At 38.2% G+C, this 19,301-nt stretch overlaps 1 protein-coding gene across 1 annotated transcript in view; it reads left to right on the top strand.

Annotated features, from left to right (window-relative positions):
• Positions 1-18,758, top strand: part of LOC127214644 (contactin-3-like) — a 78,383-nt gene extending 59,625 nt beyond the window's left edge. The window contains 4 exon segments of the mRNA XM_051174976.1: positions 1,588-1,777; positions 13,602-13,714; positions 15,129-15,297; positions 18,365-18,758. Coding sequence (XP_051030933.1) covers positions 1,588-1,777; positions 13,602-13,714; positions 15,129-15,297; positions 18,365-18,465 — 573 coding nt within the window. The 3' untranslated portion in view covers positions 18,466-18,758.
• Positions 18,759-19,301: the final 543 nt, after the last annotated feature.

The raw sequence follows: 19,301 nt of genomic DNA, 5'->3' as shown, positions 1-19,301 counted from the left end.
ACTAGAGTTCTGCTCTTTAAATATTTTACTTTTCATCGTGCACCATCTCTAGCCTAGGCTAGCCTTGGAGTTGCTATGTAGTTAAGGATATCCTTGAGTACTGAGCATGCTGCCTGTAGCTTCAGAGTGCTGGCATTGAGGAGGTGAATCAGTACACCCAGGGGTGCTGGGCATTGAACCTAGGGTTCTGTGCTTGTTTAGTGAACATTCTAGCAACTGATCTACCACAGCTATAAACAGGCAGAGCTAGTGTATGCTTCCAGAGATAGCCTGGTCCTCACAGTGTTCATTGTTTTAAGGTTGTGAGTATGGAGATCTGTTGCTAGTTATGTTGTATTCAAATTAAAAATAGATGTTGGGTTTAAAAATTATTTAACTTCATTGTTTACATTAAATGATCCAATGTTCATAACTATTCTTATTCCTACCCAACATGGGGTTGTATTTTACATAGGCTTTTTATTTCTGTGTTTGTCATTGATGATTTGTTTTTACTTCATGAAGAATCTGTACTTATATACAAATAAAGGAGCATTTTATCACACAATAGTAAGCATTTAATACCTGTATAGTGTGTGTGTGTGTGTGTGTGTGTGTGTGTGTGTGTGTGTGTGTGTGTGTGTGTGTGTGTGTGATGCCTGTAGAGAACAGAGGTCAATATCTGTTATCTTCCTCAATGACTTTTCCCACCTCACAGGGTCCCTTCCTCACTGATTGGCTTAGACCTACTGCCTAGCAAGCCCCAGGGGTCCTCTTCTCTATGTACCTCAGAACTCAGATTACAGGTGCTTGTCATCAGTACTTGCCATGAGTGCTAAGGATAGGAACTGCACTGATCATACTAGTGCAGCAAGCATTTTACCAACTGCCTACATGATTTCACATCCCTTTCTGCTGAATATCATCACTGGTTTATTTCTGTTATCTTTATAGCATTAAGGCCCATGCCTGTTTAATAAATCTGAAACCGTTTTAGCATATCACAGAATAGCAAGACCGTGTGACTGACATATTGTAACATGATTATACTTAAAATAGCTGCTTTGCCTACTTCCTGCTTTTTGCTGCATGCACAGGTAGATTTGGTGACATTTGGGAATTGCTGTGGGATATTCCAGTGGTCACTCTTCTTTCTCAGATTTTTCTTCCTGACCCTCCACTTTCTTCCCAGAAGGAATCTCTTCTTTCCCGTGGAGTTTATTCGTGCTTCATGAATACAGTCCAGCATTGCAGATCTGAACTTGGGCTATTCTGGTAAAGAATGGGAATTCCAACAGCGTGTTTGTTGTTCAGAATGTCAGTTTACTCCTCTGCATTCCTGCTTGCAATCCTGCACTTGACTGTACTCACATCCTGCTTCATTTGTTTATATGACTATTATCTAACTCTTCTTCATTCCATTTTCTGTATACCAACAGCTGTGACAAGGTTGAGTGCAGCACCTGGCACACAGTGGGCCTCCTGGGAATGCTGGTGGAATAAACAAGAAAATGCATCACAGCGCCAATGTTAATGAAAATGACTGAATTTTGGAAAAGGCAGTATTTGGTCCAGCTGTTTGCATGTTTTGTATCTATTGTCCACCAGGTGCAGTACTGGAACAATGGAGAAGAAGAAGAAGAATCATCCAGCAAAATGAAAGTGGCAGGAAATCAGACATCAGCTGTGCTCCGGGGCCTGAAGAGCAACCTGGCATATTACACAGCAGTCCGGGCTTACAACAGTGCAGGCTCTGGTCCCTTCAGTGCCACAGTTAATGCAACCACCAAGAAAACTCGTAAGTAGACTCCATTTTTCCACTTTCAGAATGTAAAGAAAAAGACTCTGTGGTGTCAGTGATGATGCCACTAAGTGATGAAACCCAGAGGATTGCACAATGCTACTCTCATAATAATATCCCTAACTCTTTGAGTAGAGCTTCCCTTTGAACATAATGTACATTGTCTTAGGTCCATCCAGTCTCCTTTGCAAGTGTGGTAGGCTTTGTTGGGTGCACCTCATAGTCTTTAGCTCTCTGAACCTTGTGGTAAGCATAAATAACTGGAAGCTGACGCCAACACCCGGGAGATTGGTTTTAAGCCTTTCTCTCTCACATTCTGTAAAATATTCCGTAATCAATTAAGAGGTTATAATAATCAGATTGTGTGACACACTAAAACTTCTAACAAGCAATGCCAGTGTTGTCTTCCAAGCTGAGTTTGTGGTACCTATGTATTCACAGTTTAGCTCAGGAGCTGTGATGATGTTATAATTGCATTAGTCATCAAGAAAGTCAATTATTTGCATTTGGTTACTTTCTCATAGCACACACACCTTGAGTTTAAACTGTTCCTGTTATTGTCATAGTGATTATAGGTAAAAGTGGCTAAGAAAATTCATCTACCAAAGACTTGATGATCATTCCCTTCTGATTTCAATTCGAAAAAGTGAGGAAAATGAGGTAAAAGGGGTTAAGTTCCTTGAGTACACTGGTACTTTTGTTTGTTCACCATTGTTTTCTTGATTTAATTTCAAAGTTTACTTCAGTCAATCTCTGTGTTTCACTAAGTTTATACAGAAATGAGATGATTCTTGTTCTTGGTTGGCACTTGAACCATCTATTTGCAGATTACCGAGTCCAAATTTGTTTGAAAGCATACACTCATTGCCTAAACTGCTAAGAATGCTGGTAATATACAGATGAATATTATAAGCAAGTGGTATTAGAATACTGGTAACTTAAAGTACATATGAAGTGTAATCTTACTACTTTTGATGTTAATTAACCACTGTCATTGGATGGAGGAAGTTTGTATGTTTATCCTTGCATTATTTATAAAAAGAAAAAGCATGGCTAGCTACTTATTAGCATAATGAACACTGCAGAGGAACAGTGTAGTAACAAAGTCATTTATTTCCTTCCATAGCATCCATTTGTAAGCAACCCAGTAATGTGAGGATTTTACATTATCCTTGCCTAATTGCTAGGGAAAGTGTGGTCCATTTCTTATGAATTACACACAGAACAAGAGTGTGCTATTTGAAAATATATAAACTGAAAAATGATCTGCATTTATAAATTTTCAGTAAAGATACTTGGTTCTCTTGATAATAATTCAGTATTACTAAAGCTTAAGTATTCCTCATTATTTACATGTGCAAAGCCAGCATCAATCAAAAACACTGATTTCAAAAACACATTTAAGCAAGTTTAATTCAAAAATACATTTGTGCAACCTCTAACTTAATAATCAATGTGATTGCTTACTAGGGAATTTTTAAAAGACAAGACTACGGTTTAGCAAGATTGCTCAGTTGATAAAGGGTCTTGTCTCTGACCTTGAAGAGCTGAGTTTCATGGAACTCACATGAGAACAGAAAATAATCACTCTCTCAAAACAAGTGTCCTCTGATTTCATAATGTGAGATAGCACATTCATATGTATACTCTCTCTCTCACACACACACACACACACACACACACACACACACACACAAACACACACACACTAAAATAAAAAATAACTGAAAAAAATAACTATGATATCAGAGCTATCAGTGATGAACTTACTCCACTAGGGAAACAACAGGAAAGGGGTGTTATGTGTTAATAAGAGTATCTTGATAATATACAGTGAATGAAATGAACTCATAAAAAACTCCTTTATAATGGAGAGACAGCAGCATGGAAAGGCAAGTGTATGCATAACAATGATGATAATAATGGTTTTAACAGTTAACATTTATGAACAATTTCTGCTCACAGTTCATAATACTGTTCATGTACTGATTCTTAATTCTCATGGCAACATTGACTTGGAAGCTATTTGTGTCTTCTCTTTAGAAATGAAATGAGTGAGCCACAGGAAATTTAGATCCCTTCAAAAAGATGTTGGAGTAGATGATGGGACAGTCATTCAGAGTCTGTGAAACATTGTCTCCTTCTCTCTTCCAAGCTCATATATAGAATGTTGACATTCCTTTCAAAACCAGTGTTATTGAGATTTTGCTCTGTGTTGGGTGACTGGGTAATATGCCCAGAGGTAGTCAGGAATGCATTGATGACACAGCTGCTGTCTCTTGGGAATTTACCCAAGTGAATTAAATCTCTCTTTAAAATAGTGTTCTTCCAGTGTTGAAGTTCAGCTAGAGTTTACGAGTCTACACATTGTTCTATAAATGCTGCTAACAAAAGTTTTTTAAATTGTATGGGAAATTTCATAAATTCTTCAGTCATGTTTAAATTACATATGAAGAATGTCCATTCTTTTTTTTTAAATTATGCTAGTGATTTTTAAAGCATGTACCAAAATAGAATAAGACGGCATCTTTCACAGCTATTTCTGATGTTGTTACTGGGAGCCTTGAATAATCATCCTAGGCATTAATGAGGTTTAGCTTCAAGTCCTATTTAAGAATTTTTGGCAAGGCTCACATGATTATCATTTGAAGAAATCTTCTGTGTGGTGCCTCAGGTATAAAGAGCTGAGAAACCATTTTTGATTCCCAGTGTGGTATCTTTTTTCTCCTCCAGTTGATGAACTTAGAGTTCTGTGTGCCTTATTCACCCAGACACCATGACCAGTCCACTTCCAGGACATGTCAGCCTCTCATTAAATGCTGACTGGATGACTGAGTGGGTAAATGAAAGCTGTAGAAGCAGTCCAGCTTGAAGTACTGTTATTAATCAAACACACTTCCTCTTGACTGCACATTGTGAATTCAAAATATATGCTGTAGCCTTTTACAGTCTAGTTTAAAATTTGCAAGCAGTGTGTCCTTGTAATCATGGAATTCAGCATGTGAGAATTTCCACCAGTGCAGACTGTAGGTGCTGTTTCTTGTTGAAAAATAATAAGCAAAGTACTATAGGTTCCATTAAACACTTAATTTTTGGCATCTGAACACTTGTGCTTTCTAAAAAACATCTTTAACTTAACAGTAATTAGCCTCTTCAGTAATTGAAGCCAAAGAGAGGTAACTCTTATGATTATGCATCTAATGAGAAAAATTTGCAGATGGTTTGAAAGTGGTAGAAAATGTTGATTTCTAAAGGGGATCATATTGGCAGTCTCATGTCCAGAATTCAAAAAAAAAAAATGAATCTATAGGACAAATACTCAGCTGCCTGTATGCTAAACCACCAATAGCAGTTCTGGTTGCAATGTTAATGGATTCATGCCAACAACATCTTCAAAAGTCATCTAGTAGGATCTCAGACTGAGTCTTTTTCAAGCTGAGTTCACCTTCCTGTCCTCCATCTTGACTCTTATCCATTTTAACTTCCCCATTTCAACAAACCCAACCTGATTATTTTATTCTTTAGGCCCCAAATCTCGGCATCCTTGACTCTTTTATAGTGTGTGTGTGTGTGTGTGTGTGTGTGTGTGTGTGTATGTTTGTGTGTGTGTGTGTGTGTGTGTGTCCGTGTATTTATATTATGTGGGAGCATGTGCAGGCCACAGACCATGCTTGAAGTACAAAGAGAACTTACTGACGGTACTACTCTTCTACTTTTGAGTTCTGAGCATTTTTCGAAGTTTATCAGGCAAGTATTTTACCCATTAGCCATGCCCCCTCCACATGCTTATTCTTAATTTTGACCCCTACAATGACTTAGAATTAATAGACTTCTGATTCTGAATCTGCCACTTCCTGTGGGCTGGGGAATGACTCAGTGGGGAGAGTGCTCAGTAAGCAAGCATGAGACCCTGAGTCTAAGTCCCTTGAACCCACAGAAGGCCATATATGGTATTTCCAGTGCTCTACAGCCAGCTGGGTATCACACACACACACACACACACACACACACACACACACACACACACACACACACTGCATACACAGCTGCTAACTCTAGAGATCTAGATCATCTGTCCTTAGAAGTGGCCACCTACAGTTAAGCAGTGCTTGCCACTCCGAAGCCAGGGTGATCTTAAGATCATGACTCTCCTGTTCAGGCCTTCCCATTCACTTACCATTCATTGGAGATAGGTGTTAAACCCTTAAAATACATAAAACCCTCCCTCTAGTTCTTGCTCCAAACCGCTCATTTCTTACTGTTTCCCTACCTTGCTCATTGCACGTTCACATCAGAAGCCCAGCATTTGTTGTCCCCTATGCCTAGACAAATCTTCCTCTAGATATTCATGATGCATTCCTTGTCTCTGTCAGGTCTGCACTTCGGTATACTGCCTGACTGACATTTTTAAACTCATAGCATGTCATCTTCCAATAGTCTAGTCTCTTTCCATGTTTTATTCAATACATACCCTCGATCATCACCAAATATGCTCCATTTTATATGTGTTTGGTTTTTTTATTGTATTTTATTCATTCTATATGCACATGTGATTGGGTTATATGGATATTAGTCCTATAGCATAGATATTGAGATCAGAGGATAACTTGCCAAATTTGGATGTCACTTTCTACCATATGCATTGAGGGGGATCCAACTCAAGTCATTAGGTTTGGCAGTAGGCATTTCTGTCAAAGGAGCTATCTTCCCAGTCCCTACATATATACTTAATTTACTGCTACTTCCCTTTAGCCAGAATATCAAATCCTTCAGGGAAGTTTTTACTTCATTGCATTATTGTTTTATTAGTCATTGAGCTGTGTCTTCCTTCTAATAATAATAGTTAGACTCAATAACTACTGGTTGACTCTGTAACTCCTGCCACTATTTATAATGACACCATTTTGGTCTCATCTACTCCTGTGGATAGCAAATATATCAACTTCTCATTGTCTAGTTTTGAATGATCAAACTCTCAGGATTCTCGATGATGATTCCACTGAGAACTGCATAGGCTTCTTACTGACTTCTTAGGTTAATAACAGTGGGTGGACCAATTATTAGAAAACCAGTGTCCCTGCCTTGAAAAACATTGCCGGACCTGTACAGTACACAGGAATTTATCGGTTAATTTTTCTCATTGTAGTGACAAAACGCCTGAGGAAATCTCAAGGAGGGTTTGTTTTGTCTCAGTTTTGTGGATGTTAAGTTTACTCTGTGCAGGAGAATAGGTGCATTTCATCCATAATCAGGGAGAAGAGAAAGATGAATGTTGGTGTGTAACTGACCTTTTCTTTTTTCTCATTTTTATTTAATTCAGGACCACACGCCTCAGAATGGTGCTGCCCACCTTCAGGGTGGTTTTCCAGGACTTTTAAATCTCCTTGGAAACACCTTTACAAGTGCATACATATGCATAATTTGAAAAGTAAATCATTAAGAAATTAGTTTCCTATGGTATGATGCTTTGGGTCCATTTGTAATAGTTTCAGTGATTGAGACAATATGTATTTCAGTATTAGATAGAGAGAAAGCTTAAGGTTATTTCATTTTCTCACAATAGCACTTGTTAAACCAGCCTAAATAAATTAAAATGGTGATTAATTAAAATTAAAATGGCAATGATCTTGTCAAGCAGATTCTAAGTGCAAAATGTCCTTTTCAGTTACTGGCGCTAACATTCACTTGCAGGGAAATCATCTTATTATACTCAGGTGGCCAAGAAAGCAAGTTGAGAACATACTGAGTTCTATATAATTGACCAAAGCAAGCATGGGCTCTTAAAATTCCATATTTCCAAAGGAAATGCCAGCATCACCCCTATGGAAACATCATTCTTGAAAAACTGCACAGCAGTTCTTGAAAAAATGTCAGCAGCCTCTATACTATATCATACCAGTGAAATCCACTCATCATAGAAAATTTGCAAAACAAAATTGTGGAGTAGATAATAAGAGTCAGCTATAATCCCATAACCCAAACACATCATCATTAAGTACCTCATAGAATGTGCTCCTGGATTTCCATTCTACAGATGTTTTCTCTGTGGCTGTAAGTTTAATTGCCCATGTATTATATAAGCATGTGTGATGGTTGGTTATAGTGGTCAAATGACACAATTTAGAATCAAGAATCTTATTAATTGTATGACTAGATCAGGTTGGCCTGTGGGTAACTCATTTGGGGGTGGGTATGAATATCCAGCCTAAAGGGGAATAGTACCATTCCCAAGTATTGAGTCCTGAATTGTACAAAGGTAGAGAGAGTTAACTGAGTGGAAGACATGCATGCATTCATTTCTCTCTGCTCTTGCCTGTGGATGTGATATGACTACTTGTTTCAAGATTCTGCCTCAACTTTCCCATAATGACTGACTGTAACCTGAAACTGTGAACTAAAATACATCCCTTCTATCCCCATTGCTTTTCCATCATGGGGTTTTATCACTGCACCAAGAATAAAACCAAAGCACCATATATGTGTAATATCTCACCTTGACAACAGGCTACCATTTATTTAGCTGTCTTTTTTCTCATTGATAAATGTGTCTTTTGCCCTGGCTTCACCAGGCATAGTCATGTCACTGTCATCACCTCTTTGCAGACAGACATCTATAGAACAACTGGATTTTCTAATAAATCTGGTGTCCAAAAGTTAGAAAACCAAACACAGAAAGTATCATGATGGATGCTTAAAGATAGACCATCACCACCACAACAAAAATCGTTAGAATAGTTATACTTTGTTGTATGATATTTAAATTATTTCAGGAATTTTCGGACCTGTCACTTCATGCTGTTCCATAAATCCAATTAAACATCACCTTTAAATACAATGAATTATATTTTTTTCTGTTTTTTTTCCTATTATATCACACTGTCAAAATCGTAGTTTATTTGACAAAGAGAAAAAATATGTAGGCATCAAACCTGACAAGTAATTTTAAAATATAGACTACCTGTCGAGTTAAGTCCCGTAGATCTGACCTATTCAGGCTGTTGTAGATTGTACTTTGGGATGGGGGAAAACACCAAGCATGAAGTTAGAAGTGCTACAGGATACACTGTTAGTCATCCCAAGAACTTTTACACTTCCTTATTTGAGGCCATGCCTACAAATACCCACTATGTGGCTTTGAAGCTGTACATCTTGCTGCTTGCCGAAGCCACATTAGGCTTCCATGTACAATTAAATAGTGTCAAGGATATGGACACTGATGTGAGGACAATTATCAGAATTCCCTTCTGTCCCTGAATGTCACTCCTGTGCAAGTTTCATACAACAGACCCCTTACTATATTTTCAGGACTGGTTTATTTCATTTAGCCTAGTTGCTTCAAGCTTCTTTCATGTTCTAGCATATGGTAGATTCCTTGTTTTTTTAAGGTAAGCAATAGCTCTTCCATTAACATGTTGTGTATATCCATTCCCCTGTTGATAGAAAATTGTAAATGGTTTGTCTTCACCCTTGACTAAGAAGAGAGATGCTATAAACACATGTGTATTATCTCTCTTAATTCTCTGGGTTGGACAGATTACATAAATTAATATCACTGTGGTGTAGCATACTAAAGATTAAATAACTGCTACCAAAGAACAGTCTATATTGCCTAACACATTACAGGTAGTTACTAAGCACAGATTTTGAAGCTTGGAGACAGGAATAATTGTTCTCTCATTAAAAATCCCTAAGACAAGGGATCTCTGTGAGTTCTAGACCAGGCTGGTCTACAAGAGCTAGTTCCGGGACAGACTCCAAAACCACAAACAAACTATGTCTCAAAAAAGAAAGCAAAAACAAATTTCCCAGACAATGTTGCAATTACCAATGGTAGCAAGAGAGCTAATTGGTGATATTGAGTCAGGGTAGGAATAGAAGACAGGAGAGAGAGAGGGGGGGGGGAAAGGGAGGAAGGGAGGGAGAGAAGGAGAGAGAGGGAGAGAGAGAACATAAAAGAGGGAGCCATTATTGGTTTGAAAAGAAAAATGAACCTAAAGAAAGATCTAGAGACCTAGAAGACTGCCACTAACTAACAATTTGAGCAACAATGGAAATACTACCATAAATGCCCTTCCTGGATAGTGAGATCAACAACTAATTCATCCACCATCATGGAGCCCTCATCTAGTATCTATTGGAAACAGAAGCAAACACCCATACATAAACACTGAGTTGAACTAGGATCCAGATGCAGATGGAGAGGACAAGACCAGGTTGCAGAAACACATAGAGACAGCTGACCTGAACAATGAGAAGCTAACAGGCCACCAGACTGATAGCTGGAAATCCAGCATGGGACTGACTCAGGCCCCCCCTGAATATGGGTCTCAGCCAGAAGGCCTGAGCAGTCTAAGGGACTTCAGACAGTGGGACCAGGATATATTCCTGGTACACAAAAGGTCTAGAGAACTACAAGACTGCCACCAACTAACAATTTGAGCAACCGTGGAAAGGCTACCATAAATGCCCTTCCCAGATAGTAACATCAACAACTATCTTATCCATGGAGCCCTCATCTAATACCTGTTGGAAACAGAAGCAAACACCCATACCTAAACACTGAGTCGAACTAGAATCCAGATACAGACAGAGAGGACAAGACCAGGTTGCAGAAAAACATAGAGACAGCTGACCTGAACAAGAAGGAGCTAACGGCCACCCAGATTGATAGCTGGGAATCCAGCATGGGACTGACTCAGGCCCCCCTGAATATGGGTCTCAGCCAGAAGGCCTGAGGAGACTAAGAGACCTCAGACAGTGGAACCAGGATGTATTCCTGGTGCACAAAAGGACCTTGTGGACACATCCCCCATGGAAGGATACTGCCTTCATCTAGAGACAGGAGAGAAGTCCTAGTCCCTACTTCAAATGACTTGACATGACCCCACCTGGATGGCATTGCCCTACATGTGGAATTGGGGTGGAAGGATGGGAGGGGAGGGTGGGCATGGTTCATGTGAGGGGGCAGAGAGGGTAAGTGAGAGGGAGGGAGAGAGAGGGAACTAGGATTGACATGTAAAATAAAAAATAAATAAATAAAAGCAAAGTTGGGGGCTGGAGAAGTGGCTCAGCAGGAAAAAGTGCTTGGTGCTCTTCCAGGGGACACAAATTCACTTCCCAGTGCCTACGTGGGGTTGAGTAATTTACAATACCCTGTAAATCCAGTTTCAGGGGATACAGTGATTTAAGACTTCTGTGTATACCACTACACATGTATATATGCACATATAGTCAAAAATAAAAACATGTAGACATATACTAGTACATAATTTTAAATGTATATTTTTGTCATTTTTTAAACAATCTTTTCTTATTTTCCATACCAATCCCAGTCCTCACTCCCTCCCCCTCCCTCCTTCTGCTACCCACTTCATCCACCCACCTGACCCTCTTCACTCCTCAGAGAGGTTAAGACTTCTCATGAAGAGTCAACAAAGTCTGGCATAGTACTCTGAGGCAGGATCAAGGCCCTCCCCCGCTATATCTGGGCTGAGCAAAGTCAGCCCTCCAAAGAGAATGGGCTCCAAAAGCAAGTTCCAGTACTAGGGATAAATCTTGGGTCCCAGTGTCATTGGCTCCACAGACTGACCAAGCCACACTATTGTCACCCACATTCTTAGGGCCTAATTTGGTCCTGTGCAGGTTCATTCCCCTGCTGTCAATCCAGACTCAGTGAGCTCCCACTAGCTCAGGTCAGCTGTTTCTGTGGGTTTTCTGAAACTGGTCTTAACCCCTTTGCTCATAATATTGCACCTCCCTCAAGTCAGCTGGACTCTGGGAGCTCAGTCCAGTGAATACTTGTGGATCTCTGCATCTACTTCTGTTAGTTACTGAATGAAGATTCTATGATGATAATTCAATGAATCACCAATCTTATTACAGGGGAAGGGCAGTTCAGGCACCCTCCCCACTGATGCTTAGAGTCTTAGCTGGGGTCATCCTTGTGGATTCCTGGAAATGAAATAAATAAATAAATAAATACATAAATAAATAAAAGACTAAATCAGGAGACAGTGAAATGAATCAGGAAGAGTAGTCATAGCAAGGGGGAAATTTTTTTTAAACTTCCTTTTTCCTTAAGATTCTTGTTCATAGTGTTTTTTTCTATCATTTCTTTCCTCCCCTCCTTTGCAATTTCAAAAAAATATTCCCATCAGTCTGAACTCATGTGTTTTGAGATTCATACAAGACAAACTACCATTTATAGTCATTTTTCTCTGAAGCTGGTGTTGGTGTAGGTAATACATCCCAAATAATTGGAACTTTTTATAACCTGTCCGCACAACATATGTTGATAGAACAATCCATGCTGAAGTGTGTTATCTGTATTGCATCAAATCAAATCAAACCTGCACTTTATGTACTACTGTAAGCCACATAGATAACAAACTTCAGGATGAATTTCTAAATTCATTCATGATGTTTGGATAGAGTGACCAGAACACTCTGATTAATATTTCAACCCTAAGTTGCTGCCATTGATCTTGCTATCACAGCCTTATATCTCAGTCTCAGCTGACTTAAACTCATTGTTAGTATCAATGCACAAAACATTTAATCATATTAGTTGTGGCACAATAAAATAAAGAATGTGTAGGCAATGTCATATTTCATGAGGTTATTCATCCCATCATGTATCTGAGAACTTTTCCCTTCTTTAAGTTCAGCTGTATTTCCCTCATGGCATGAGACAATGATGATGTTCAGAAATTTCTGTGGAAAGGCACTCTTTTAGATTTTCCCATTGCAAATCCAGTTATCCAAATCACATATTATGTTTTAATTTACAAGGATGAACTCTTTCAGTAGTATTGTAGACAATTGTGATTCTGTTGACAAATAACATATCTCGTATCTTTGTTTTGTGATTGAAAAGAAATTGAGTTCCTTATGTTTCTCTGTAAACAAATGGAACCTGCCACTTCCTACTCCATCCAGTGTAACACACAACTCTCTCTCTCTCTCTCTCTCTCTCTCTCTCTCTCTCTCTCTCTCTCTCTCTCTCTCTCTCTCACTCACACACACACACACACACTCTGGTGATCTTGTGAAGAAACTAACTGTAAACTCAAGTCTATAAAATTCAGGGAGTGTCATTAAGTCTCTAATTCAATTTTCATTAACTTTCTTAGACTTTTGCATATTTTTCTCAAAACCTGATTTAAACTTGGAAAATGATGACTTTAAAATATGGACTCTCTCCTGTGATTTTTCATATATGTAGCCATTACTTCATGAAAATAAATCTGAGTAATCCTGATGTTTTATTGCCTCACGTTTTCCCCATCTCATCATACAAGGAGACTGGCTTAAAAATCATCCACATTTCATTTCCTGTGACTTTATTCTGCTCATTTGGCAATCTCTCTCAGTCTCTAGTATGTATCAAAGCAAGTGCCATGGCTGCCCTGCTTGACTCAACAACAAGCAGCCCACTAGTAGTAGACAGAGGGTTTACATTTCTTCTCCTTTCAACATGTTTTGGTATGGTATGGTATGTATGGTGTGGTATTGTATGGTATCATACGTTGTCATATTCTATGGTATCTTATGGTATGATATATCTTATTGTATCATTTGGTATGGTATGGTATCATATGGTATGGTACAGCCACTTTTCTCTTAATTTAAGCACAGTAATTTATAGGGAAATATTTTAAAGCACCTCCTAAGTTTTCTTATTCCATTTCTGCACCATGAGTTACCAAGGAGAATCCTCTCCTTCCATGAACTTCCTAGAATATTCAGTTGTGTGCTCCATCTGAAATATGACTTCTTGCTTAAATCGGTTTTAATTTCTCTTTGATTTTTGCATGTCAAGCTCCCAGTCAGCCACCAGGAAATGTCATTTGGAATGCTACGGACACCAAAGTGTTACTTAATTGGGAACAAGTAAAAGCAATGGAGAATGAATCAGAGGTAACAGGTTACAAGGTCAGTTGTGATTTAGGCTACTTTATATTTCCCAACTTTGCAAATGTACTCCTAGGAAAGCTAAGTGGAAAGAAAAATTTTAAGATGTAAATGATATGGTTTCAATCTAATTTTCACATAAAAATATCAAGCTTTTTATTTAAAGAGCATTTCCTCAAAATATCTGACTTGTTAAATATTGTTATGTGAGTTAATTTTGCTTATATGGAATTTAAACACAATGGTTATAACTTGTAATATTTACTTTCAATGCTCACCAAATACTATCTTAAAAACATCTGTAAGTTTTGCCCATGATTCCTTGTCTGCACTAACAAAAGACACACTCCACATGGCTGTGTCTGTTCTATCTATGCAAAGAGAAGTATTTTGGGGGAGAAGAGGCAGTAGGCATGACTTCCTACTGTCATCATTAGCAGCCTGAAGAGTTCCCTGGACTTTTGTGGAGGCTGGCACAGGCTAAACAATATTCACAAATTCAACCCAGGAAGGGATTTTAGTTTATCCAGTTTATGAAGCAGAGTTGGGTTTATTAATGATATGTTAAGTAATCTTAATCTTTAGAGTTAAAAGAAAGAAAGGTGCCCAGGTGATATACTCTAGAGCATGGATGTAGGCTTCTTAAAGAAGATGCACAGAAAATAAGACACATCTAAGTGTAGCTACCATTTCCTCATGTAAGGGTCATGCTCATTGTTTTTTTTTTTTTTATAATAATATGTAAAATATCATTGAGCTTTGAAATTACTGTAGTCACAAGGTTGCTTGGAAGCTTAAATGATAGTGTTGGGAGATCTCTGAGAGGCAACTGGTGGAATTGCAGTTGGTAAGGTAAAGTCTAGCTCACAAGAATTTTAGAAAATAGCATCTATTTGCTTTATACAAAAGCAGCAGTTTTGTTTAAGATCCTTGGAGGATAACTGATGAAAAAGTGTAGCCCTCCCCAGAGTCCAGGCCATACCCAAAATCTTATACCTTTTGCATAAAGCTTGAGTAGCTTTTACTTTATACAAATCATCTATCAGAAACAGAATGCCAGTTTTATGTGGTCTTCCTTTATAACAAATATAAATGGTTAAAAATTTTTGCTTCAAGGCTGGGATAGGTTTCAATCAGACTCGTGAACAAGGGTGTCCTCCTTTCACAAAATGTCCCATAATTTCCTGGTGTTTCTATTTTATATCACTCATCAATGCCCAACCTGAGGTTTTCCATGGAAAAAGTTCAGAACTCACCCAACCTCCTCAGTTTTGAGAACATGATGATTCCACTGTGTTTACCCATGTTTAAGATCCATAAACTTGGAGTGCACTTTATAGTCTAGAGGTGTAGCGACAAGTCCTTTTGAAGTGACAGTTTTGTAAAGGACATAAGAGCTACCTATACATAAAGTATGTTTGCTTATGTTTCCTAGGTTTTCTATAGGACTAGCAGTCAAAACAGTGTGCAAGTACTTAACACAAATAAAACTTCAGCTGAACTTTTGCTGCCAATCAAAGAAGACTACATTATTGAAGTTAAGGCCACTACAGATGGAGGGGATGGCACCAGTAGTGAGCAGATCAGGATTCCAAGAATAACCAGTAAGCTGACTGAACTCAATCCCTACTTCACTCTCATCACTTATCAATGTAACTTATAATGAGTCAGTGATTGACATGCTGCCTGTACATTTTTTCCCAGCATGCCTTTGGTATGCATGGGGCATGGGCTATAAGAATGGGGAGAAAAACATGGGAGAAGAAAAGGCATTAAACACTGTTTAGCAAAATTTATTATTTTAACTCCTTATTTTGAGTTCTCCTTATATTTTCCTTGAGATTAATTGCCTAGATCCAATTTACCTAAACCCTTCTCAAGGGGTAGCATTGAGCCACAGAGATGTTTTCACATTTTTAATATTGCAAAGTGTGGCAACTCAAGCAAATAATCTTAAGACTCAAAAGTCACAACTAGGAAGATCCTAATGTCCAAATCAATCTAGGCTATGTGGTTGTAATTAAAGGACAGCCCTAGATACATAGTGTGAACCTATCATTTCTGAATTGATTGGCCCCTTCTAATTGCAGGCAAATATAGGGTCTTTTGTAGAAAAATTGATATTTGTAACATCATAATCCATTTATATGTACTAGACAGAGAAACAAGATCTTAAAGTATCTATTTTTTTTAATTTCACAGAAGTTATACTTCTGTGCAACTACAATCTTTCATCTTTAAAATGAAGTAGCTGATATTAGCAACTGAAGAGCAGAAATTTTGACAACATGGAAAAATTTCATTTTCTGTGAAAATATCTTGACTAAAATACATAAATCCAAATATCCTAGGAAAATGACTGATAATTATGCCAGCACTTTACTGTGTGACTCAGTCTGTGAAAGCCATTTCTGACTAGGGATTATCCCCCAAATCTATGCAATTCAATGGATACTGTTGAATAGGCCAAAAGAGAAACAGATTTACATTTATTATGAGCACTTTAAGTTTGCTTTAAAGATTAAAAAAAAATGTGTATGTGTGTGCGAGTGAGCATGTATGCATGCGTGTGTGCATGCATGTATGTGTGTGTGTGTGTGTCTGTCTGTCTGTCTGTCTGCCTGCCTGTCAGTCTATCTATGTGCCTCTCTGAGCCAAAAGAGAATATCATTCGGATCACTTAGAGCTGGACTTATAGGCAATTCTTTTGAGCAACCTGACATGGATGCTGTGAATGGAACTTTGGTCTTCACCAACAGCAGGGCTCATCCCATCTCATCAGTCTTGATTGTTTTGGCTTTTTAATATGGAGCACATACTTCTTTTTCTCCAGTAGTGTGAGCTGTAGAGTTAAAATGACAATCTAGGCAGCAGGGCTGGTAGTGTAAGGAAGCACTGTGCTTCTGCAGAGAGAAGCACAGAGGACCACTTTTCCCTTGCCTTGCATTCTCCCTTACATCTACAATAATAATCTTCCCCATACTTTAGGAGTAGTCATGTTCTCCTCTTTTTATTGCCTGTTTCCATTCAGCAGCAACTGCCTAGTCTGGAGCACCTAACCCTTTGCTGATCTTGTGCAGTCAGGTGATTATATAGGGTTGTCTTTGAAAATGGAGTTTCTACTGAACATTTTACAAAGATGCTATTTCATATCATGCATAAAATGTGTCTGCATAGAGACAAGCCGATTTTCTAAACCTTTATCCAATGAATCTTTCTTTAATTAAACTATCAAATTATTCTACCAGTTGTTTGTAATCAAGTCTAATCATTTTCACGATGATGAAGTTGTTTTTCCAATTCCAATTAAAGTTTAAGTGTATGAAATGAACAGACTGGAGTCATTTACTAACACTTGGACATATTGGTGACTTACAGGTACTGTTAGCAGCCAAAGTGTGTGCTACAGAAGTAAATAAGGAATAACTGTGATTCTAGGTTAGGCTTGTGTTGTAATTTAATTTTGATAGAACAGCCATTACTCTTGTTTTTAATGTGTCTTGTTCATTCATACTACTGTATTTTAGAGAGGAGGTAGAAACCCTAGCTGTACTGAAACTCGTTCTGTGACCAGACTGGTTTTGAACTCAGAGATCTGTCTATTGCCTTCTGAGTGCTGGTATTATCGACTGCATCACTACTGTCAGTTTCAAACTACTTTTATGAAAGTATCATGATCTGCCTGTTTTATAACTACAAAAAATGTTTCTCATGATTTCAGAGGACAGAAAAATCGAAGATTAGACTACCAGATTTACAAACATTTGCAAAATATTCCATACCAAATTTTACAACAGAAACTGAGATTTCCCCTTTTGGGTTCTTATTGTTAATATCAAAGGAATTTAGATATGGACTCCTTACTCAATTGAGTGCAATTTTATTAGAGTTTAGGAGAAAAGCAACAGGGCAGGCAAACTGTCAAACTGGCAGGTGGCAGATTGGAGATGGAGAACAGGAAGAGGAAAGGTCATGGTTTTTGTCATTAAGGCCACCAAACAGCCTCATGATAAAACAACAGCAACAAAAGGGAGAATGAGAGCCTCTGAGAATGAGTAAGAGAACCCAGAGTGTCTGGAACTGTTTGCTTAGTCTTTGGGCCATTGTCCAAAACTGAGACAAAGGAAAATAATTAATTGGGACTCAGAAATAAGCATGCCACATAGCTAGCCTCCACCATGCTGCCTTGTAGAAGGTCTTTAATTATTTTCACTAAGGGTCTTCTGGGAAGTAAAAGTATATCATCAAATTCAGGGAATAATTATTCTTCCCATTTTACCATGACTTCAGAATATTCAGATTTCCTGGGGGAGTGGACTCCTGACTAGGGAATGAAAAGGCCCAGGCATAGTGATAGAATGCATAGTCAATTCTTTTGACTAGGAGGAAGAAGATCTGCCCTAAAAGGCCTCAGTACATCCCTGTTGCCTTGGCCTTTTCACATGGTAATTTAAATCTAAGGAGTGGCAAAACTGATGCTTAAGATTCTTGAGTTACCTGGAAAGCCTGGATTAGGGTCCAGTGTTTCAAAGACCTGCAAGACTACTACGATAGCATGAAAATCATCAGGGCTGAACACAGGGTTTCAGCATGATTCCAGAGAGAACAGAAGCACTCAGTATGTAGTGTCCTGACCGCCTTTACTAACACACCATGTATCATCTTTTACAGGTATGGATGCAAGAGGATCCACATCAGCCATTTCTAACCTCCACCCTGTGTCAGGTTACATATCTGTCCTACTGTTCTTTATTGTAGATGCTCTGTGGTGAGAGACATTTTTTTATTATTATTTACTGGAAAATTAATTGGTTACCACAAAAAGTGCTTTCTGAAACAGTGATTATGCATGTTTTTTTTTTCAGCTATGTGTTTTTAAATTTCTACTCCATTATAGGTAAATTATGAATATAATAAAAACAGCAAATCCTTTTAGAGGAATCTGAAATGCCTTAATATTTGCTTGGTAAACCAAAGGAATTTGAAAATTACATACTGCAAACTTTTGATATAAATGTTCTAATGTTATAGTTTAATTGCTGCCTACATGTGAGGCACATACAAACACAGGACACACGCTCACACACAAAACCCACATTTGATATGTAGAAACAAATAATGCATATACAGTACAGACACACACACACACTAACATAAACTGTTTTTCTACATTAAAGAACTCCTCATTTATTCCAAATGTTCTTTTCCCATTGTCACAATATCACCTATCGTTTTTAAATTGCCAATTTGAATCCCTCAGAGTAAAAATACACAAGGACAGTTATTATGCTGGAAGGGTGTGGCCTGTGATTCCACAGGGTATTGTGCTATGAGCTTGAGCAAGTGACATTTGCTGCAGTGTACTGCTGTATGGCTATGACATTCCCCTAGTCATTTTGTTCTGTTGTCTCTGTTATTCATTCTATGAAATGAGGGGGTTACTATTTTTCCCATCTACTTTTCCTGCAAGAATTAGCTGTTAAAAAAAAACATAGAGGAGAATATGAAAAGCACATGTTTCTCCTACAAGCGGTGTGTCTGTGCAGAAAATTACATGAACTTCCTACAGTGACATACATGCAAACCAGGCTCCTTTTCGAAGCTTGCT

The sequence above is a fragment of the Phodopus roborovskii genome, unplaced genomic scaffold (genome assembly GCF_943737965.1).
Source record: "Phodopus roborovskii unplaced genomic scaffold, PHOROB, whole genome shotgun sequence".
Lineage (NCBI taxonomy): Eukaryota > Metazoa > Chordata > Mammalia > Rodentia > Cricetidae > Phodopus > Phodopus roborovskii.
The sequence above is the reverse complement of the archived record's forward strand: the minus strand, read 5'-3'. Positions and strand labels throughout refer to the sequence as shown.